General features: G+C 39.9%; 2 protein-coding genes across 2 annotated transcripts; one reads left to right on the forward strand and one right to left on the reverse strand.

Moving 5' to 3' along the window:
• Positions 1-222: 222 nt before the first annotated feature.
• On the forward strand, positions 223-8,846 carry LOC5514680 (potassium voltage-gated channel subfamily C member 1). Its single transcript, XM_001634737.3, has 3 exons — positions 223-1,455; positions 7,142-8,169; positions 8,583-8,846. Exons 1-2 carry the CDS (start codon positions 739-741, stop codon positions 8,162-8,164), a joined length of 1,740 nt encoding a protein of 579 aa, XP_001634787.3. The 5' UTR covers positions 223-738; the 3' UTR covers positions 8,165-8,169; positions 8,583-8,846.
• A 2,495-nt stretch (positions 8,847-11,341) lies between these two features.
• On the reverse strand, positions 11,342-18,180 carry LOC5514681 (calumenin-A). The gene is made up of 7 exons (XM_001634802.3): positions 17,877-18,180; positions 16,794-16,993; positions 16,389-16,555; positions 13,968-14,028; positions 13,562-13,650; positions 13,098-13,187; positions 11,342-11,711 (listed from the first exon to the last, which is right to left on the reverse strand). Exons 1-7 carry the CDS (start codon positions 18,068-18,070, stop codon positions 11,613-11,615), a joined length of 900 nt encoding a protein of 299 aa, XP_001634852.3. The 5' UTR covers positions 18,071-18,180; the 3' UTR covers positions 11,342-11,612.
• Between the last annotated feature and the right edge of the window lie 5,680 nt (positions 18,181-23,860).

The raw sequence follows: 23,860 nt of genomic DNA on the forward strand, positions 1-23,860 counted from the left end.
TGGATTTCCCCCAGCTTTTTGCGCAAAATATTATTAAATTTAGGTGTCCAAATGTATTCAAAAGCTTCCCTTATTTTAATTCTTGAGCAAGGAAGACTTGTTGTCAATAAAACATAGATAATATTCCAACCACCTGCCTTTGCGACAGCTGGTCTACTAGCGCGCATGCGCCAACCAGACATGGCTAATTGTTAGAGAGTTTTGAGTGGCAGTTCAAAGTAGGCGAAGGTTCTTTTGCATGTAGTCCTGTATTGAAATTGCTCCATTTTTGTATGCAAATCGTGAGGATCCAGCGCGCTCTGCTGGCGGCAAACAAACTTATAGTGCAAACACAGAATCGCATTGCCGACGAGTTTTTTTTCGCCAGGAAAAATTCCTGCTCTTTGGCTGCCAAGAGATATGAGACTTGGCGATATCATAGCAACGCTTTAATTTGAGGTTCGTATCGAAGATATTGCGGTGAGTCGGGTTTTTTGGTTATTTGGCAGAGCATGTAGGCGAGAAGCCAGCATATGCTCAGTTAGCGAAGTCTTGGTGAGCACCTGCCGTGTTACTTCTTTCGATCTTTTTTCTGGCGCGTGACACAGTTTTTGTCTCATCGACTATAGAAACCTATATTTAAACCAACTAGAAACGAAAAGTTTGAAGCGAAAGGCTGGAGAAATTATTCTTGTAACAACGGCGGCAATAAGGTCATCAACCGCTGCTAGGAAGAGGTGGCGAGAAGTTCTTTCAAAGATGGATGAAATAAATAAAGTTATGTCGCATGAGGAAACAATTCAAGAGGAGGAAAGCGAAAACGACGAGGATGACGAAGAGGGGGAGCGATCAGCTCACATTCGCGATGATTCCGGTAACAGTAGCGACAGAGAAGGGGACCATGCTTTGCCCCCATTACAAAACAACGAAGTCTCGTCCCCGCCGCCACAAATGGCAAAGTACAAGGATCGGGTCTCTATAAATGTTGGCGGAGTAAGACACGAAACGTACAAAAGTACATTGAAAAACATCCCCGATACTCGGTTATCGTGGATCGCTGAAGCTTCTGCTGGTGCCGCAGACTTCGACCCCTCGACTGGCGAATACTTTTTCGACCGCCATCCTGGCGTGTTTGCGAATGTTTTGAATTATTATCGCACTGGTAAGCTACACTGCCCGTTGGATGTGTGCGGACCGCTGTTTGAAGATGAACTAGGGTTTTGGGGAATCGATGACCAGCAAGTAGAATCGTGTTGCTGGTTGACCTATCGGCAACATAGGGATGCGCAAGAAACCTTGGCTGCATTTGAGGGAGTTGAATTTGAGAATGAATACGAAGACGATGAGGAACCGGACTTGGGAAGATACGGGTTCAATTTTGCAGCTGAAAGCGAACCAGATAAAACGTGGTGGGAAAGGTATCAACCGCGAATATGGACTCTAATGGAAGAGCCCCATTCATCTACACTTGCTAAGGTAGGTTAATATCCTCGACGAAGAAAAATAAGCTCGAGCAGGGTAACCAATCGTTTGACAGTCTTTGATATACCATTGTCTTTTTTTACGCGAGAATGTGCAGTCAAACGTTGGTTTGTACTCTTAAATACTTATATCTAAATCTCAAACAGTTGTCTCGCAAAGTGCCACTGGCGAAAAAGTTGCGATCGAATTTGATCGCTGCTCGCGTTTGCTTTGGCGTTTTGCGAGATCGAAGACTAAACGCACATTCACTGTCTTAAAAACCCTGTCTCATTTAATATTTATTTTTTAGAAATGATAGAAATAACAAGCGCCACCTTTAAAAGGGGTATAACAGGGCATATGAGACTCATTATCAACGTTATATATAAACGGTTTTTGTTCGCTTAGAACGTTCAAAGTCTCACTTCACTTTGGTGACCACACTCGGTTTATACAAATTAATTTACAGTAATGCGAGGTTGAAAAGCGGTAACAGAAATAAACTGAACTATGCTTGCACTTTAAATATTTCATCATACGTCAAAAACAAAGATATGGACATTGCCACCTATATCGAGAACAGACGGATAAAGTCGCCCTCGTGCGCTTTCTAGCGACGAGAATCTTAATTATTCAACTCTTGTTACCAGAAGGGAGAATTCCCAAATTTCGCAAGGATGGAAATACTTAACCTAGTAAGAATTATAAGGTGGCTCTAGAGAAACATTCCAAATTTTGATGATCTGCTAGGAACTGAGTAAGTCATTACACAACTTGCTTCAAAAATGGCGAAATGCTTTCTGCGAATGTTCTTCAAAACAGCTCTATAAATGAATTATGCACATAAAAACTCAATACTCTGTCTTTGAACAAATGACTGTTTTTGCATATATCATTTCTTTCCGTTTCTTAGGAACTTAGAATATATCATTTGCAATTGAAAAAAGATAAGTGATTGGAAATCGTACCTTTTTGATCCTTTCATTATGTTCGCTATATTTTAGCGTTGTCTATAGCGGCAAATAATATTTGTCAAAAAACTTTTCGCCTTCCACAAATGAACATGCTCAAGTTCATACCATTAGAGGAACATTTAAAATAAGTTGTACTTCAACAAACACCTTTTAGGGGTCGAGTTTACCAGCGCACCAACACTAAAAAATGAAAATGAAAATTGAAATGCTGTTGTAAATTGCAACGATCTTCACGGTGTTCGCATGGCTCTCTAACAAAATGAGACGCATTGTCGGGTGAATCAAATGGTTGCGTGGTTGTCGTTGTGGTTCTGGCGAATTTTTCGTTTTTACTCCATAACCTTTCACATATCGTATGCTTTTTTCATGGCTGCAGCCCGTGTTAAGAAAACTACAATAAAAATACATCCAAAACGTCATTTCCTCGAAAAGAAAATGCATGTGAAATTTGAATGTCAAGATTTTCAATATAGCATGTCAAGATGAGGGTTAGATAGTTCCCTTTAAACTTATTCAATTTATGGTGATTTCATGTAATCCATACGCGGCGTTCACCTATATTTCTTCATCAAATTCCAAACTCTTTTCTCTCTATTTTCCCTTTCACAAGAGTGAATTAATTTGAGGCGTAAAAAATCGTTGAACTCCATCTATCGTGAAAAGGTCTGTCTGTCTGTTTTCAGTAAAATGACAAAACAAACTTTGCTTTTAAATGGAAAGACTTATACTTCTTCTTTTGAACTTTCCGACACGCAGAGAATAACCGATTCTCCTCAGATAAGCTTATACCAATCATTTGTGCTGTTTAGACCTCGCTTATTTCTCTACTTAAACTCAAGCCTAAATACCTACTAAAATTGTACACAAGTTCCGTGTGCAGCTCTCTTGATCAAGACCTTTTATTAATTAGCTAAAAGGGATTCACAGGGCGACACGAATAGTGCGATCTACCATAGGAAATACCTGGTAATTCCGGGGGGAGGGGAGGGGGGTGGCGGCATGGACAATAGATAATTATGAAAGAATCACATGATTCTCATTTTCTTTTACAGTTCTTATTGATGTAAGTAAAATAAATTAGAAATAAATGCTAAATAGGAGTAACAACTTCCGATATGCGAAAACTAACTCTAAGCCTATTGCTAATTTTGCATAATATTGATGAATCTCCTTCAAGGAAGTGGGGAAGTATCATATTTTCAGTATAGATTTCCAGGGAAATTAAACTTGTAAAAAAAAAAGAAAAAAGGTAGGAAGAAGCTGTGTACAAAATTCTGGCAAACCAAAAACATGTTTTGATTGTACCATCTCTGAAAGGGCTCTGATCATTTTTTAAACGTTTATGCGACCGTCATCGATACTTAAACTACGGCTTATCAGAGCTTATCTGAGTCTGAAATCGGAAGAGAAAGACTGAGTTCCACGGAGAAAGCACGGATTGCATTTCTCGGACAGGGGGGTCAACCGATGCTCACACGGCAAGAAAAACCTGTAGAAAATAATATCTGTGCGACGTTGAACACTAGACAGAAAAAAAAAATGGTATAGGTTTTCTTGGCATGGATCTAATTTACGCTTAGAGGTGCAGGCGTTTACCCGGATTTGTTGAAGGGGGAGGTGATGCCCACTCATGGGTATCGTGAAAAAAAAGGATAGTATTTGTCGAATCTTTAATAAGAAATGACCCCCCACCCCCCTTAAACGCACCTTTGGCGGTTACTATGAGAGGCTAGACCACGTCACATCAATAACGTTCCCTTTTCAACACCGAAGCTGTTCTTTTTCATAATTTGGTTTTCGATGTAACATATTACTTTTTTGGATAATTACTACTCGCACCGTTTGTAACTCTAGATTTTTCCTCTCAAGTACAATATACTGGTGATGCCGCCAGAGTTAGAGATGTTGTCATAATCTGCATAACTGTTGATGTTCAAGCTTTATCATCTGGTTGTTAACTGAAGGTCTCTACCTCAAATGTTCGCATCTTGATTGGTTCTCTTTTCGCCAATTACCATCGAAGCCTCCGAGAAGACGTGCTCACTCTCAGACCCCCACAAGATCACTACAAATTAATTTTTTCGTTTAGCCTCTCCAAAGTGGATTTATCAACAACAAGAATGATTACATGGAGATGGTTTATATGTAGGATATTTACTCTTTTTTGCTTAGCCGTGTTTTATCATGCACTTATTCGCGACCCTAGAGTGCTTATGAGTGCGACAATTACGGTTAGACTTTCCCCAACTGTGACGTAATAGCCATAAAGGAGGTCTAGATAGAGCACTACCTATTAATGGAAAGTACCTTATTACACTTAATTTTCGCGACATCAAAATTTTGAGATGGCGATATTTCGCGACACTTTATTTTCATGATTTTCCTATTTTCGTAAAACCAGATCACTTTATTTTCTCGATTTCGCGATTTTGGAATAATAATATCAAGCAAAACAAGTGGAATTACAATGTGCCGTAATCAAAATTGAAACAATTTGTAACAAAAAGATGCGAGGGCTAATTTTAATTTCATAAAAATCTATAAATACAAGTCCATCTCAACCCCTTACCGTACTATATGTACATTAGATGACTATATAGACAAGGTGTTTCCATAAAGCTTATTGAACCGCCAATATTCCCCCTAAGTCTTCTTGTGTACTCACTTCATTTTCGCGCATCCTAATGTTCGCAGCACTTAATTGTCGCGTCACTTTATTTACGCGAATCTTTTAAAACCGCGAAATTCGCGAAACTATTACAATAAATTTTGACAATACTATATTCTGAGGTAGAAAAAAAATGTTTTTAACTAAGGTTATAACATAACAGAGGCCTAAAGACGGGTAATACAAATTTGCATTCCATCAACACGCACATGGTTTTATTCATACATAGTAACACCTACAAAACTACAATACAGGTGATGTCACGCTATTAGCAGTGATGTCAATCACGCGAATATATCCGTGGTGTCATGCAAGCATTACAAAACATATTTTCCAATCATTTGATAAATACGCAACTATTCTGAATACCACATACTAGTAAATTAACGCCCCACTTGATGAACGTTGATTTACAAAATTTTATTCTCAAAAGCGTTAAAATTTCCAGTATACGTGCGTTTACTTTTCACCTAGTTTGCGTTAATTTAACTGGCTTTTATTGTATCACCGTTGATTTCTATTCCTTACGTTATTTTTCTTCTTGGGGAATTCCCACATCATGGGGAGCTTGGGTTGCGCGGTTTAGCAGAGCGGCGCTCTGTAATGTCCGTGCCTCCCACCACATTATATTTGGTACGCTCTCGTAATTCAGCATTCCAACCGCACAGAGGACAATGAGCTTCCCGGATTTATTTATTTACTTGATGCGTGCTAACTTATGCTGGTACAGAAAATGAGAAACTTATACACACCAAAGTTTGTCAGACCTAGGTTAAGCATGTTTGTGTGTAATAATAATTCTACGCAGGGACCAGGCACCTAGACCTTATATGGGAGTAGGCGTGTATTTAAAATTCTTAAACACTAAACCGCGCTATAAATGGGCCTGTGCCAGGCGTTTGTCACCTTCAGTTGTCATTCACCCTCCGAACTGACAAGATCTCCCGGTAGCGCTTTGAATAACAATGCGAATAGAGAGAAAGATTTTTACTCTATCCTGCTTGAATAATTTCAAATTACAACAATTCATATACCGCATACATACCGCAGAATGACAATAAACACCGTTATATGTTGAATTACAATTACACGCGCTGTTACGCGATCTTGCCAGTGCGATATGCATAATGCTATTAATGTTATAAGAGTGTTTTCTGACCGCCACTGTAATTCAGTGTACATACTGCAAAGTGGATAATAAACGATTATTATTATTATTATTATTATTATTATTATTATTATTATTATTATTATTATTATTATTATTATTATTATTATTATTATTATTATTATTATTATTATTATTATTATTATTATCTCAGTCTCGCAATCTCACACTTAGCGGCTAAAATATCTACATTTTAGCCTATAAGCTACCCCTGCAGAATTCCCCCTTTGAAAGTAAACCTGTAATATAACGCGTAATTCGAATTCAACTCAAATCTTGGTCAAATTTTTGCGAGAATCAGCTCCTCTTGTGCTTCTAGATTTCATATGTGATGTATAAATCTACTTTAAGTTTCTAAATATGTTTTATTTTTGCCTCTGAATTGTACGATATATAAGCAAATCGAAGAAATTTATTTTTCCGCTTCGAGTTCCGTTACCACCAGCCATCTTTACTTCGGATTTGAATTCAAAAGGTGTCGATTGTGGGCGGTCCTTACCCTTTTATAGCGCGGTTTCGTGTTTAAACACTGTTTTATCCGTCCCGTGAAAAATAATACCTATCAATGATACCTAGACATTCTTAAAACCATGTTCGACCGTGTTGTCGTGTTTGATATATGAATTGTAGTTTAATAATAATAATAATAATAATAATAATAATAATAATAATAATAATAATAATAATAATAATAATAATAATAATAATAATAAATTATCATTAATTAATAAATTAAAACTATCAGGAGTCAACTGTAAAGTCAATCCGCCCCAGAGCCCTTTGCGCGCCGGCCTCGTCAATCATTTTCTTTCCCCATTTTAGGGACTGGGTACTAGTCGAGACGAGTTGAACACATTCTAACCTGATCATTTTCTCTTTCTCTCTCGCAAGGTTATCGCCTACACAACGCTTACACTCATCCTCGTATCTGTTGGAATTTTCTGCCTGGAATCAATGGAGAAATTTTCCGAGAAGTACCTGAAAGACCTACTAGTTATTCTGGAGGGTATCTGTGTGGTATGGTTTACCCTGGAACTAATGGTTCGCTTCGTGTTCTGTCCCGCAAAGTGCGAATTCTTCAAAAAAATCATGAATTGGATCGATTTCCTCGCAATTGTTCCATTTTATGTGAGCCTCGGCTTCAACAATAACAACAATGACATTGACGCCTTGATGATAATCCGGTTAATCAGGATTTTCCGGATTTTTAAGCTGTCGCGTCACTCATCAGGTTTGCAGATTCTTGGACACACGCTTCGTGCAAGTTTTCGTGAGTTGCTACTCCTAATTTTCTTCCTACTGATAGGCGTGGTTTTGTTCGCGAGTCTTATATTCTATTGCGAGAAAAAAATACCCGGGACAAAATTTGTGGATATCCCATCATCCTTCTGGTGGGCTGTGGTTACCATGACAACTGTTGGTTACGGTGACATGGCGCCCCAATCACCTTCTGGGAAATTCATCGGAAGTCTATGTGCGGTCTGCGGTGTACTTACAATCGCACTTCCGGTTCCGGTTATTGTTAATAACTTTTCGCTGTACTATTCACACGCGCAAGCAAGGCTAAAGCTTCCAAAGAAGCGCCGAAGGGTTCTCGTCGGTGCTCCAAATGCACTCAAAGCCACAGCGATGTTAGAGAACGGCATGAGTGGAGACTCGAACGGGAGCGCAGACAGCGGCTGCGCGGAAAATAGCACGTCAATGCGCAAGTGCAGTTTGATGATCACGGACGAGGTGGGCGAGACCCGGCCAAGGCGTCCTATCCGACGGGAAAGTCACCTGTTCAACAACCAGTCGTCACCGCCCACTAATGGCGATGCTGTCATGGGCAGAAATAGCATCACGGGCGGTTACGCCATGCAGAAGAGGCGCTCCATGAGACCCACTGTGCCCACCCTCCCTGAGGTGGAGTGATCACGGTAAGTAGTAAAGTAGGATCGATTTAGACCCAATAAATGAGGATGGGGGATGCAACGTAGAAGAGGCAGCCTATGTGGACCACTGTTCCCACACTCCTTGAGGTGGAGTGATCGCGGTAAGTAGCATGATAGGGTAGATTTAGACCCAATAAATGAAGGGACGCCATGTAGAAGAGGCAGTCCATGTTACCGACTGTTCCCACACTCCCTGAGGTGGAGTGATCACGATAAGTAGTATAGTGGGATCGATTTAGATCCAATAAATGAAGGGACGCCTTGTAGAAGAGGCAATCCATAACATCATGGTAGTGGTGGTGAATTAAGGGAGGACCATTAACCAGCATTTGTTGGATAGTAACTTTTTTATGTTTTGCGGTACAGAACCTTATGGAGGTTATGCCTTGAATTTTCAGAAGCCTTCTGTATCATCGAGATAAAAGAACGGTTAGTAGGAATTTTCCTGTCCCAAAATCTTGACGGCAACAAAAAAAAAAACAAGATTAAGAAAGGACAATAGAGGCAAAACAAGAAAGCAAAAGCAAGTGGGTATCACAACAAGAACGGGGAGATATAAAAACACCCACAACAATAACGGGGAATAATACCTAATGCCAAATGTCTAGATGTTCTTCTCAGTCCCTCCAACCAAGGCCAAATCATGTTATGGCGTACAGTAACAAAAGAGAAAAAACAGTACAGTAACAAAAGAGAGAAAAAACAGTACAGTAACAAAAGAGAAAAAAACAGTACAGTAACAAAAGGGCAAAGAAGACAAAAACACAAGCCTTGGACCCATTGCTAAATATCGTGAGTGTCATCCGTGGATTTTGGGAAAAAAACTAGCTTTTGTATTCAAGATTATATAAATGAGAGTTAAAATTGTCAAAGCTGCTTATATTCCATGTAAGGAAATACGGTGAATTGCATTCTCATAAATAGACTATATTTTGTTCTTCTATAACTCAAATTAGTTTATTTTTCTTGCTTTGTTTGATTGGTCTTTACGCAGTGGACTTCTCGTCTGGCAAGGTATCATAGGGCATGTAGTCCATGTCCCTCTCTCCAGTCCCCACCTGAGTATTTTGTTTTAGAATGGCACCAACGAAACACAAAAAGAAGTTGTTCAAGTGCAGATTACAAGATAACCGGTGTGTGTGTGGGGGTGGGGGGGGGGGGGGGGGTGGGGCGAGGAATAAGCTTTTATACATTTTTTCTAAAACATTTCGTCCGAAGAAGGCGGGTGGGAGGGTGAAATGGGACTGATTGAAGTGACCATTTATATATAATAGTCATAAAAACCGTCAGAATGCAATACACCGTAAACGTTTATCAGTAGGTTTCGTAGCTGGTTCATACTTTGTGTTTTCATTTTAATAATTCCGGCCTTTCGTTAGCAAAGGAAACTGAGTAAAGAGTGGAGACTTCTTCAGCAGACGCAAACGGAGAAGGGAGGAAGCCGCTCCATCCCTTTCCGTTCCGTTCTTTCTCCTTCCTTCCTTCTCCGTTTTCATTTGACTTACTCTACTAACTCTATAATTTTTTGAAAATGATTTTGTGGAAATGATATCAGTGGAAGAGTTAAGTTTCAGATTTTGATATTTAATGCAAATTCATATTCTGACATTTTTGCTGATAATAGATTGGGATATAGCTGGGTCACATTTTGGGATGAAAGGCCTTACCTTTAAACGTTGATTAACGGATCTCCTTACTAAATCCATGATTAAATCTATATGCCATTCTTATAAAGATTTTTTACCACAATGAAATGGATGGGTTAAACAAGAAAAAGATAAATTCTTGCCATTGAAAGTATAGTATTTTTATTTATTATGTTGTGATGAAAGATCGGTATTTTTGCGGGAGAACATATTATTGCACGTCATCTATCATATGCCATTTTCATGATACCAGTAACGGTGGAGTAATTTGACATTAACTCTTTAACTCTACATGAAGCAAAAAAAAAAAGAATTTAAAAAAATATGCGGCTTTCAACTCGTTTTCATCTCATGTGCACATAACTCATGTGTACACGTGACGTGCTTTACGTATTTTAGAGTAGAATAACAAGGGATGATTTATAGTCCGAACATAGGCAATCAAGACAGATCACTGGTATAAATAAATTTAATATGCTTATGTTGTATATTTAGTTGTATATAGTATAACCGAATATAGTTTACCAAATACTGTAAGATATTTTCTTATAAAATGCAATTTATCGGTGCGTATATAATGCGCCAGGACCCCCCTGTCGACCAGGGGGCCCAAACTGATAACATAATGATATGTATAGATACTTTGTATATTTCACAAACTGGACATTGTTCTTTGTAGAGTATTAGCAAATATATTAAAAAACCCACACCATGTGCACGATCGAGCTGGTTTTCACTCCATGAGTTTTACACGTATTGATAGTTTTTTCCGGCACGAAAACCCCGGAAACACGGAGTTCGCATACCACGGCCGCCATCTTAGATAGTGCGCTCCGCGCATGCGCGGGGCTTGGTGAGGGGGAGAGCCTGCCCCGCACATTTATTTCTGCCCTCCCCATGCGGAGCGCATTATACAAGATGGCGGCCGTGGTATGCGAACTCCGTGTTTCCTGGGTTTTCGTGCCGAAAAAACTATCAAAGCCTACAGGTAGCTAGGTAGTCTAGTTTTGAGAGGGGAGCATTCATGCGAAGGACTGGTGAATAGAGACGGTTGATGGGAAAACAATGATAATAGCGTAATATTCTAAATATCTACTCCACATATATGCCCACGACGAATAAAAAGCTCACTCCTAATAAAAGCCCAAGAATCGGCACTCCAAAGATAAGAATACCAAACCACTTCGAATAAAAGCCTACGAATAGGTACTCCAAATACAAACCCTTACCAAATAGAAAACCAACTGCTTATAAAAGCCCACTCCAAATACAAGCCCACATCGAATAGGCACCCCAAACATAAGCTCACACCGAATACAAAGCCCACTCCGGATAAAAATCCTACTTCGAATACAAGCCCACATCGAATAAAAGCCTACTCTGAATACTAGCCCACTTCAAATATACACATGTTCACATTTTATGCGCCACTACCTTCCCATGTTTCCCCGAGTGAGCTATAAGAATAGGCCTTTTTATACCCTCTGACAATTAGAAATATAACAAAATCCTACAAATCTTACAAAGATTTATTTACCTTAAAAATACATAGGCGGCGTACGAGGATAAGGGATTATATAAGATTCGATTTTAAAGAACAAATGTACATGTCCCTGTACATTTAACTTAAGCCCTCCCCTCCCCTCCCCATCTTATCTCCGGTGCCCCCTGAAAAAAAAAACTTTTGTATCCAATGCAAGATTTTGTAGATTATTGTTCTTTTTGCGGAAGGGAGTTCTTCTAGCATTTGCGAGTTTTCCATTAGTAGTCCATTTTGTTGAATCAAAATTCATCGTGGAAGGTTTGGCCAAATTGCGTGGCGTAGCTTCCAGCAAAAAACTCGTGACTTGTCACTATTTCGTCTGCGCTGAGCTTTCCGTCCTGGAAAAAAAAAGGATAGAAATACAGTTAGAGAAACTCTAGCAGCTGCCATGCCATTTTCTCATCCTAGCAAAATGCTATGGGTGTTTATTTTCAATTGAATTTCTCAATTTGTCTTCCAATATTGAGGGAAAGAAATATTGAAAATGGAAGCAAAGACAATGGTGTGGCTTTTTTTTAACTTTGGAGATGGGTAAGTATGGAATAGTAGGCAACTTGTGCTTAGAGATCACGTGACTTTTTGGGTGGAAAACTTGCGCGCGCACCGGCTTTTAGCGACAAATAACAACAACAAACATCAACTTATTCAGCGCTAACGAATCAGTTTCTTTGTCAAAAGGGGTGTATTTTCATTGAATAATTTTATCTTTTCGTCGTTCTCTGGCTTGAACGGACCAATAATTACTGTGTTTATTTTGGCTTGAATTTGCCGCTCTAAAAAAAGTCACGTGATTTCCTCGTGAAATGTCCCCTAAAGATGACAGTGCTGAATAACGTATGCGCATGCGCGTGCTCTGGCGAAAACAAGCACAATCGTAGTGTTGAATCGTTCGAGAAAAGGTACGAAAGGCTGACTTCAGTCGCTGATTTGACTAACTGTACAGCATTTAAACCATACTGTACAAAAGATGACAGATTTGTGTGATAATGAGGGAGTCATAAAGAAAATTATAACCTTAGGTTTGGTGTAGTTTTCTTAGCATTCGCCAAAATGTGACAGTTCGCCGGTAAAAAGCCGCCATTTCAAAACAAAAAGGCTGGTTTAACCGCGCGGTACTGGAACTAGTCTTGCGTTTTTCAGCACTGGCCCTAAAGATAGGTTCGGTTCAAACAGTGAAAATAATGAGGCAAGAAACCTACACTTACTGAGGAAGGTATTATGCAAAAGCACTCGTCATCTCTAGTCAGGAAATACTCAAAATGCTCAATTTTACTGACAACAGGGAGGTACAGTACAGTAAACCTCCATGTAACGGACACCTCCGAAAAGGTGCCCGGTGTATAAAGGCGCTGACTGGAAAGTTTTGAATCGGGACTTTAAAAGGTGTCCATTATATACAGTGTGTTGGTCAAATAGAGGTCCGTTATATACCGGGTGTTCCCCTAAAGTATGTCCGTTGTATAAAGGGTGTTCGCCTATTGGAGGTCCGTTATATACAGGGTGCTCGCCTAATGGAGGTCCGTTATATACAGGGTGTTCGCCTAATGGAGATCCGTTATATACAGGGCGCTCGCCTAATAGAGGTCCGTTATATACAGGGTGTTCGCCTAATGGATGTCCGTTATATACAGGGTGCTTGCCTAATAGCTGTCCGTTATATTGAAGTTCATCGTGTATCCCTATGTTTTGTGCCTCTCACTGGTCCACTGCGTGACCCTACATACCCCGTTTAGATCAGCGTGTTCTATTAAATGTTGTGCTTCCTCGAGGGCCTTGTTGAAGTTTTTGGGTCGACGCCAGTCTTCGACTTCTTTCTAATAAAACAAGAGACAAAATTGACCTCTGTCGGCCACAACACAGGGAAGAGAAATTTTGTACCAGCCTAGTCCTAGGCGCTTATACTTCGGGTTTCTGGTGCTCGCAAATAAACCGTGAGGATGCGTGGGGTCTTGGACTGGCTGAATGATTTCCTGTGACGCCGGCTCTTACCAACCACAGGAGACCCGATCAAACCGGGGGATATCGCCCTGGCACCATTTTGACCTTTATTTCATCGCCTTTCAAAGACAAGGTAAGCAGAAAAAGCTATCCTTACTGTTGTTGTTATAATCCTATTGTTATAATAAACGTTGTTGTTTGCTTTTATTGTTTAGTGCGGTACCCAAATTTAGACTTGTATTTAACTTACCAAGTCAAGTTTGCCGTCTTTGTTTTGATCATGCTTTTCTTCAAAGTCCCTTTTGTCCATAATGTGGAAGTCAGGCATATCGAGCCAGTCTATGAGAGAAATAGTGGTGCATAGCTACTTCCTCGCACTCCAGGCGCTTGGCAAGTATTTGCTGAAGGTGTGGGGTGGGTGTGTTGTTGGGCAGCCTTAGAGATGTCATACGCAATAATTTTTGGTTAGGTTTAAAGATGTCATATATAAAGCAAGTCTATTAGAAGGTTTGGTTATTTAAAAAAAAGATGAGACTCCTACGCCCACCCTACTCAACGCGTCGGCCCTGTTTCATCGAGGTAATTTAAAGGAAATTAAATAAATTAAATTAGCTGCATCTTACATTTGACAAAGTGGTTTCGTATGTGTCTTATACCTAAATACTCTTGGAGGCTCAGAAAGCCGTCTTTGTCTTTGTCCCCTTCAAGCATGACTTTCTAAAATAAATACAAAATAGAATGCGACTCAATCGTATAGTCTACCTTTCTCTACCCTCAGGGGACATCCTTCACCTCCCTTCAGGGGACTTCCGTACCCTTCACCTCCCCTCAAGGGACATCCTTCACCTCCCCTCAAGGGACATCCTTCACCTCCCCTCAGGGGACATCCTTACCCTTCACCTCCCCTTAGGGGGCATCCGTACCCTTCACCCCTCAGGGTAAATCTGTTCATTTATCTACTTGACTAGCGCCCGTTATTTGTCGTTCTTTCGTTGCGCGGGGGATTCAGTCGAGTTGATAAGCGAACAGCATGCTGGGACGATTTGAGGGGATGCAATTCAACATGGCGTCGAACGATGTTGATGGTGCTGATTTTGTAAATTTGACTATGAAGATATTCCGGGAGAAAAATGCAAAACCTAACATTTTCTATCTTTAATAAAGTATCACATCAACATGTTGGATCGGTTATTCCGATAAGCACATTAAATAAAAATAAAATAACCTCTCTGTCTACGAGCCCACCATCAGCGTCAGCAGCCAAACGTTAGCTTCACATGCGCAACTCCTATTCAGACTCAAAGGTTCATGGAAATCGTTTTTACGAGGACGATGAGTTTCGGGATGGCCCCGAACTCTCGAATGCCATCCGAGCGCTTCCGAGAAAAAAATATATGGAGGTACTCATTGTCCTCACTTACCATTGCTATGTAAGGAATCATGACCTCATGTTCCTTGGGATGATGGAGGTACTCATTCTCCTCACTTACCATTGCTATGTAAGGAATCATGACCTCATGTTCCTTGGGATGATGGAGGTACTCATACTGCTCACTTACCATTGCTATGTAAGGAATCATGACCTCGTGTTCCTTGGGATGATGGAGGTACTCATTCTCCTCACTTACCATTGCTATGTAAGGAATCATGACCTCATGTTCCTTGGGATGATGGAGGTACTCATTCTCCTCACTTACCATTGCTATTTAAGGAATCATGATCTCATGTTCCTTGGGATGATGGAGGTACTCATTCTCCTCACTTACCATTGCTATGTAAGGAATCATGACCTCATGTTCCTTGGGATGATGGAGGTACTCATTCTCCTCACTTACCATTGCTATGTAAGGAATCATGACCTCATGTTCCTTGGGATGATGGAGGTACTCATACTCCTCACTTACCATTGCTATGTAAGGAATCATGACCTCATGTTCCTTGGGATGATGGAGGTACTCATTCTCCTCACTTACCATTGCTATGTAAGGAATCATGACCTCATGTTCCTTGGGATGATGGAGGTACTCATACTCCTCACTTACCATTGCTATGTAAGGAATCATGACCTCATGTTCCTTGGGATGATGGAGGTACTCATTCTCCTCACTTACCATTGCTATGTAAGGAATCATGACCTCATGTTCCTTGGGATGATGGAGGTACTCATTCTCCTCACTTACCATTGCTATGTAAGGAATCATGACCTCATGTTCCTTGGGATGATGGAAATACTCATACTCCTCACTTACCATTGCTATGTAAGGAATCATGACCTCATGTTCCTTGGGATGATGGAAATCCTCATTCTCCTCACTTACCATTGCTATGTAAGGAATCATGACCTCATGTTCCTTGGGATCATGGAGGTACTCATTCTCCTCACTTACCATTGCTATGTAAGGAATCATGACCTCATGTTCCTTGGGATGATGGAGGTACTCATTCTCCTCACTTACCATTGCTATGTAAGGAATCATGACCTCATGTTCCTTGGGATGATGGAGGTACTCATACTCCTCACTTACCATTGCTATGTAAGGAATCATGACCTCATGTTCCTTGGGATGATGGAGGTACTCATTCTCCTCACTTACCATTGCTATGTAAGGAATCATGACCTCATGTTCCTTGGGATGATGGAGGTACTCATTCTCCTCACTTACCATTGCTATGTAAGGAATCATGACCTCATGTTCCTTGGGATGATGGAGGTACTCATTGTCCTCACTTACCATTGCTATGTAAGGAATCATGACCTCATGTTCCTTGGGATGATGGAGGTACTCATTCTCCTCACTTACCATTGCTATGTAAGGAATCATGACCTCATGTTCCTTGGGATGATGGAGGTACTCATACTCCTCACTTACCATTGCTATGTAAGGAATCATGACCTCATGTTCCTTGGGATGATGGAGGTACTCATTGTCCTCACTTACCATTGCTATGTAAGGAATCATGACCTCATGTTCCTTGGGATGATGGAGGTACTCATTCTCCTCACTTACCATTGCTATGTAAGGAATCATGACCTCATGTTCCTTGGGATGATGGAGGTACTCATTCTCCTCACTTACCATTGCTATGTAAGGAATCATGACCTCATGTTCCTTGGGATGATGGAAATACTCATACTCCTCGCGCGTGAGTCTGCTATCCTTATCCTGGTCAGCGTACTTCCATTTTCTTCTGTCATCTTCTATGTAATCTTTTAAATTATTTCGTTCCCATTTCTTGTTAATATCTGAAGGATATTTAGGAGACGTTGTTATGTATTTAAGATACTGGCGATGCCCAATAAAATTCTTAGATTGTTCGTATTCATTAGACGAGGGCACTAGCTCTGTGGTACCATCCCCCTAAGACAGTACCCGCACATACTAGCACGCATACTGAAGACCCCGTGGTACCCCGCCCCCCCCCCCCCCCCTCCCGTCGTGCCATCCTCGGTGACGGGGATTAACGAGACATGCTATCTGTACCTTCATCGGTAAATCCATAAGTTCTCATCATGAATTCTTTCCACGTGGCGTGATTGTCGTTGTTAAAATCCATGTCTCTAAATATGGCGTCTACGTCTTCTTCGACTTCCCATTTCTTCATTTTGTGCCGGATCCAGATTTCTAGTTCGGCTTCCTCTACAAATCCATCTTTGTTGATGTCAATTCGTGGAACCAGCATTCTGTGGATCATTTAGAATCATGGCTGAAGCACACACAAAAAAATCCCCCATCCAAGCTTTTTAACGACCGCTTTGCATGCTCTAAATGTCAAACTTCGTGAATGAATGATTAATTACTTAACCATAAATCAATTTATTGTTCGTGTTTTCCTTATGCGAACCTTTTTCATTTACACGTATAGTTTTTTTGTGTGTAAACAGGTAAGAACAGATGCGAATTCTTTATTCAGCATTCAAATGAAGCATGGATACATTTCTCTGTTCTATGAAGCATCTTATAGAATGCGCAGTAAGATGACCATAAGATCATTACTTCTGCCACCTCCCTTTGCTTCCTACTTGTACTACACAAGACTGAACAAAAGGCATGACCATAAGAGCATTACTTGTGCCATCTCCCTTTGCTTTCTATTTGTACTAGCGCAAGACTGAACAAAAGGCTACCCTGGAACAACCAGAAGGGGTCATCTGTAACCATGACAACGGACGAGCGATCCGCCTCTCTAACTGGTGGCCTGGGATTGAGTTACTCAGCTGTGATCTGGGCAAATAACCTATGTTTAATGATGAAGAACCAATTACTAGAAATTAATCTCGTGGGATTCATTCTATGGAGTACGTAGCACCTGTATTTTAGCGTGAAATTGTAAAGAGTCGCAATTTTTCTTTTAATAGCTTTCGGACATTCGAAATCTTAAATAGAGAGGATTGGACTTCAAACTTTAAAAGTTTAAACTCCTCCATTTGTTTTAATTAAATAAAATAAAAATGTTTTAACAACTGAATTTACCCCTTTTTTATAAGAAATGATAATGCCAAGATACTTTCAGTTTCATCTGCAAATAAATCAGACGTTAAAATCACCCACATAGAAACGTCTCACCTGAGTCGCCTGCGCGCTTCCTCTGGACTCAGATTCTCGAACTCTTTTGCCATCTCCTCACCTAGAAAGGCTACATGATCATCATGCGCGCTGTGCATTTTCCCGCCGCCCATATCGTGCAAAGACTCGACACTTGAATACACCGATCTCACCAAGACCACCGCGAAGATGACGGACGCTGTACACTGTACCATATCGTTAAGAGCTCGTTTACGTGGAATGAATCGTAAAGGAGTTTTTAAGTGTCAATGACTGGTTGAGTGTTTAGCCGCTTGACCGTGTGTCTTATGGTCCTTTGGCCACGTCTGTCGCGCATGCGTGGGACGTGCTTATGTTTTGTTAGTGTTGCGTGACACTGCCGTGATGCGTGACATTAGCGTGTTGCGTGATATAGCGTGATGCGTGACACTAGCGTGATGCGTGGCACTAGCGTGATGCGTGACACTAGCGTGATGCCCGCTGACGCCGGGAATCCTAACAGCGAGGAGAATAGCATCATAATTTAAGGATTGTGTTAAACATCCTTTTGCAATATATTGTCCAAAATAGAGTCTTTTGTTGCGAGTTCTGGGGGGGAGGGGAGGGGCGATTTCCTTACTTCATTTTTAGTCCTTCTTTTAACACATTGACCCCTGAACCGGCCTGTACCGGCTTTGGGAAGTACCCACAACCCAAAAAATTCATAAATTCAAAATAAACACAACAAGATGAAGATACTCAGGCATCAGTCTAAGGGATAAATGGTCTTGCAGATATGCATCCAACCAAGGTGTTGGCATCTACTCTTAAGCCAAATAATAGCACAGGTTCTTTGACAAATCTCAAATCGAACAAGGAGAGAAAAGCAGAATCACCCCTCTCAATAAAACGCTCAAAATACCACACAAGGGAGAGAAATCAGCAAACACAGCTCAAGACACAAATAGATACCTTTATTCTGATCCTCCAGGTACATTTCCTTGGCCTCAAAACACAATGTTCATTCCTTGAAGGATTGTACAACCACGAAAATATCTTTACGTATTGCAAAGCATTATGGGAGATCCAGGGGAAAATTCACGAGGGGAGGGCCAGTCAACACTCCTCTCCCCAAAGTCAGATGGTTTTTTATAAGTCTTTTCACCCCAAAGCCAAACAAATCAATTCCAGGCCATACAGACCCAGAATAGCAGTGTAAACAATTTTGCAATCAATTTGGTTTCAGAAAAGACACCATTTAGGAGAGCTGTGGTGATTCATTAGAAAATTATTTTCTCATCCGGGCAAAGCCAAACAAGAAAAAATCATCATGAATCCACCTTTGCTTGCAAATATCCATAAGCAAAGCACTCAATTATGCCCCAAAAGACTTCATGATGTCCTGAGACACTCTCCTAATATGCTCATAGCTGTATTTTTGATGAAAAATACAAGCAACCATCAACTTGTGCTGGCTTCAGCACATCGACGAGGGATTAAAAGTGGGGACCGCAAAGCACTGTTGGAAAGCTTGGATACCGCTGACTAGGTGCAGCTGTGTTTGACTTTGACGGGCTGTATAAAACTCAGAATAGGGGGGGAGGTATCTGTTTTCAGTCTGTTTTTTGTAAATTCAGCTCCAAAAAGGCCAGGAGTCAATGGGTTAAAGTCATCCAGGCTCCCCCACAGAAAGTTTTAGTCTTAGCAAGCTAATGTACAAGATAAGTATTAACAAGAGTCTCTTAGTATTAAGAATCCTGTTTACGAATCTTGTAAAGTTAAAACAAAATCCAAAACTCCGAGAAAAAGTCGGAGGTGGGTGAGTGACAATCGAAAAAAAAAAAGAAAATTGAAAAAATAGAATTAGCTGCTCTATATTTTCGCGCCACGTTGTCGGAAAGAGCGACGTAAGGTGCCGTATGTCTTTGTTTCGCCATCAAAATCAATGGCTGTCGTTTTACTAAATGGTCTAGAAGAGCCTGGGACGAGCCTGCGGAATACCTCATTCCTCCACCCAGGGGGGTTGGTGGTTTTGGGACACCTGTTTTTTCTCAGAGTTTAAGTTTTTTTACGCAGGGCTATATGCTCGACAGTCAGGAAAGGTACTCAATGGACCCAGGGATGTGTCGACCTAGTGAATTTAAAATATTCTTTATTTGTTGAGAAAGGGGACTTTGTATCGGCGGGGTACTAGGGTTTACTAGCCTTGATTTCCAGCTCTTTTCTGTGAGCCTGCCTGGAAAAGAGCCTACGGGTTTACGCCTCGGCTTCGGAGGAGTTCATTTTTCCTTATCAGCGGCAATCGCACCAGTTCCGGCACCATCCGGCGGGCCAACGGAACGTCAACCGACAAAAGACAAATGGTATAATTCAATAAGCGTATTTAACAGACCATCCACTCTTAATTGTCAGTTACAGCATCGAAGAAGCTTCCAGTAGACACACTGCTCTTACAATTTTGAAATTTTTTTTTGCGTATTCCCTTTAAACAGGGGCGGATGGTGGTACCTGCACGTTTCACGAGTTTCAAAAAATCGGAAATCACGTTTCACGATCAACTGATAAACTGACGACAAGGATCAATCTTTACTCGGAAATCACGATTCACGATTTTTTTTAAAAAGAGCATAGATCAGAATTCACGATTTCTAAAGAGCATAGATCACGATTCACGCTCATCAACTTTCATCATTCACGAATCCCGGTGAAGGTAGCAATCACGGATCACGGTTTTCAATTTGTCCTTTTCACGATTCACGATAAACAAAAAAGGCCGTTAACGGATAACAAAAATAACCCTTACTTCCCCTGATTTAAACTTATTGGAGATTGTTAAGTAATTGACCGGAAGTAAACTGATGCGATAGCCGCTTCAAATGTTGTTGTTATTGATCTTTTATGTGATTGTCTTCTACAATCTAATTGTGTATAAATACTTTTATATGTTCCTATATTAAGTACATCCATAAGAGCATTTTCATCATTCATCCATTCTTTCAATTGCAGACCGCCGTTCACCAACCACTAATGGCTTGCGTCACCCTACAACATAAAATTTAGCTCGTTTAACAATAAAAGTTATGGCTAAACATCCTGTTAAAAAGAGTTTGAAATGTGTAAATTTGGAGAGAAAAAAAAGCTGAAAGAAGAAGCAAGATTGTTACTGCTCAAAATCCACAGTTCTCGCTAATAGCAAATGTACTGTTTTTCACTTTAGATCAGATTTAGTTACAGCCTTATGGGCACAGTAGTGCTTTCTTGAATTCACTGTTTCATCGACGTCTCATTGTTACAGCAATTTGCTTGTAGCGCTTCACGTACCTTTAAAAATTAGGTCAAAAGTCTACAGAAAACACAATACCCGGATAAATTATTTATGCCTGCTTTCGACAGCTATTTTACATTTTTTTTTTAAATTAAAAGTGCACCCATTTTATTATTGGGAAAAGTGGAAGTACGAGAACGCCCCCCCCCCCCCCCCCCCCACCACCACCACCAACCTTTTGCCACAAAAAAAGCCGTTCAGGCAAATGTTTTTGGAGTTTGCATATAACTTGTCAACAAAAAGGCCGTAGCTACGACAAGTTGTATGATATAGCGTTTCATTGTTAAAGCAGTTTGCTTATAGGGCTTAATACAATAGTTAATTAATTGTTGCAATAATAACAAATTGTTTAAAACTGTTGTTTTTTTCTACCTATCTTGATTTTTTTTTAAATAAACTATACTTCTTCAAACTACTTTCTTGGAACTATCATCTACCTGGGCGTTTACGGAAGGACGTAATCTTTATTCCCGTCCGCTTCTAAATGTTCTTTACTCAAATATAAAGGTATATAAAACAAACTTTTATTGTGGAATTCTTTTAGTTGCCAGCGATTATACCTCATCATATATTATTTTAGTTTAAAGTGATTATACGACGTCTGTCCCTTTATAATATACCATTTTCCTCTCTAGCTCGTACTTGAAAATCTATCAAAACAAAAACATATGACGTCGTAAAAGTTAAAATAGATAAAACAGGTAATATTACATATTTCCGAGGCGTTTCTAGTGTCGTACTAAAAAAATAAAACGACGGCAACATAGCACAGCATTAGGATGGCTTCAGCAGAAGCGGGAATACCGGCGTTGAATTGAAACTAGCCTGGTGTGTAAGCTTGCTAAAAATACAAAATGAGTAACAGAACTGTAACATTAAGGGTATTTAAGCATTTTAGAAGTAACATACGTCAATATTTCACAAAGACTCGTGCCATTTAGTCTAGCGCCATCTTTCTCTTCGAGGAAATGCATTATATCATTATTTTGATATCATTGTTGTTATTACAAATCCATGGTCGACCAGTCAACGAACAAATTAGCGTTCATACTCGAACTACCACAAATAAAGAAAGAAACAGTGCTGGATTGCCCTTTGCCATTCAAAGCCAGCCAGAAAACGAGACACGAAGCGAACAAGTGGAAATCCATACGAATCGTCATCTGTCAAACGTTACACTCCCCAGAAGTGATCGCAGCGCGTCCAAGGCCTGTGTCGAAGAAGTGTACATCGTGCACGTGGATGGCCAGAAATTCACATATTTCAAATGCCTCGACTACGACAACCTAAACTGCAACGAAAGAAACAGCAAATGTACGTCTTTACCTGGATCTATTGAAATAGGTCAGCCCAATTACTTCGAGGATTGTCAGTGTGAAAATGGCTAAAGTGCCTAAGTGTTAGCTTCAAGGGCAGAACAGACGAATCAAGTCCATCCTTTTTGAAACTGTTGATTCTAATAAGGGGTGGTGTAGCATTGTTCAATCTACAAAAACATTCAGCTGTTTCGACTATTACTACCGACTATTTATGCATTAATTAACTCATTAGTTATTTATCGAAAAAGAATATGAATGTCTTTTGGAATTTGACGAAGTTTTACAAAGCAGAAAAGATTTAAGAGAATAGGGTATTTATTGCTAAATATTCTATATTAGAATATTTTTATGTTTGTTATTATCATGTATATTATTGTTATCATGTTAAATGCGGTATAAGCTTTCTATGTAAAATGCGGTTTAAGCGTTACATGAAAATAAGAATGTTACATTCTGTGAATTGAATATAAAGATAAAAACACATTGTGTTCCAAACGATGAGCAAGGCTTCTACCCGCGGGTTGAGGGGGGTCTCTCTATAAAAGTAGGCGGGGGTGACCGTCATCTTTTAGGGTATAAAATTCTACCAACTGCTTTTCCATAAGGGATGCTCAAAGATTCTTCAGATTTCCGCTATGCCCAGATCCCCTAAGGGGTCTCACGTAAGTGCATGACAGCACTCTTAAAAGTTGTCAGAAAAGATGTGCTCGATGGCTTAATGAAATTTAGGATAATCAGAAAAAGTGTTTGCTTTTAGTGCTGCTATCTCATAGGTTTAGAGATTTGCTTTGACCACACCTAAAGTTATCTCTTAGGGGCAAAAATTGCTGTTGACCACACCCAAACTACTATCCTTTAGGGTTAAAAATTTGTTTTAATGGGAGTCCCCCTCTCTCCTTTGGAGTATTTATCAAACCAAGCTCGGCTATGCGGTCTAGTGCCGAATAGACGCGCAAGGGAATATATTATGACTAAACACGGGCACGATGACCTGACAGAAGATTACATTACTTTTTTACCCCTCATTTCTTCTCCCAAAATGTGTTGTTCAACATCTTCAACATCTCATTCTTACTAATATATAACGCAAACCAATATATAATTTTAACAACCGTATTAGCGGGCTGGGTGCGCAAGGAACTATGGTCTATCAGAACTAAGCATTTAACTACTCCGTCCATTTCATTCATTCATTCATTCTGACTTCTAAACTACCCTTACTGGGAGATGAAACGTTAGGAAATATAACTTACTAATAATATAATACTAAATATAATATAATATAATATAATATAATATAATATAATATAATATAATATAATATAATATAATATAATATAATATAATATAATATAATATAATATAATATAATATAATATAAT

The sequence above is a fragment of the Nematostella vectensis genome, chromosome 6 (genome assembly GCF_932526225.1).
Source record: "Nematostella vectensis chromosome 6, jaNemVect1.1, whole genome shotgun sequence".
Classification (NCBI taxonomy): Eukaryota; Metazoa; Cnidaria; class Anthozoa; order Actiniaria; family Edwardsiidae; genus Nematostella; species Nematostella vectensis.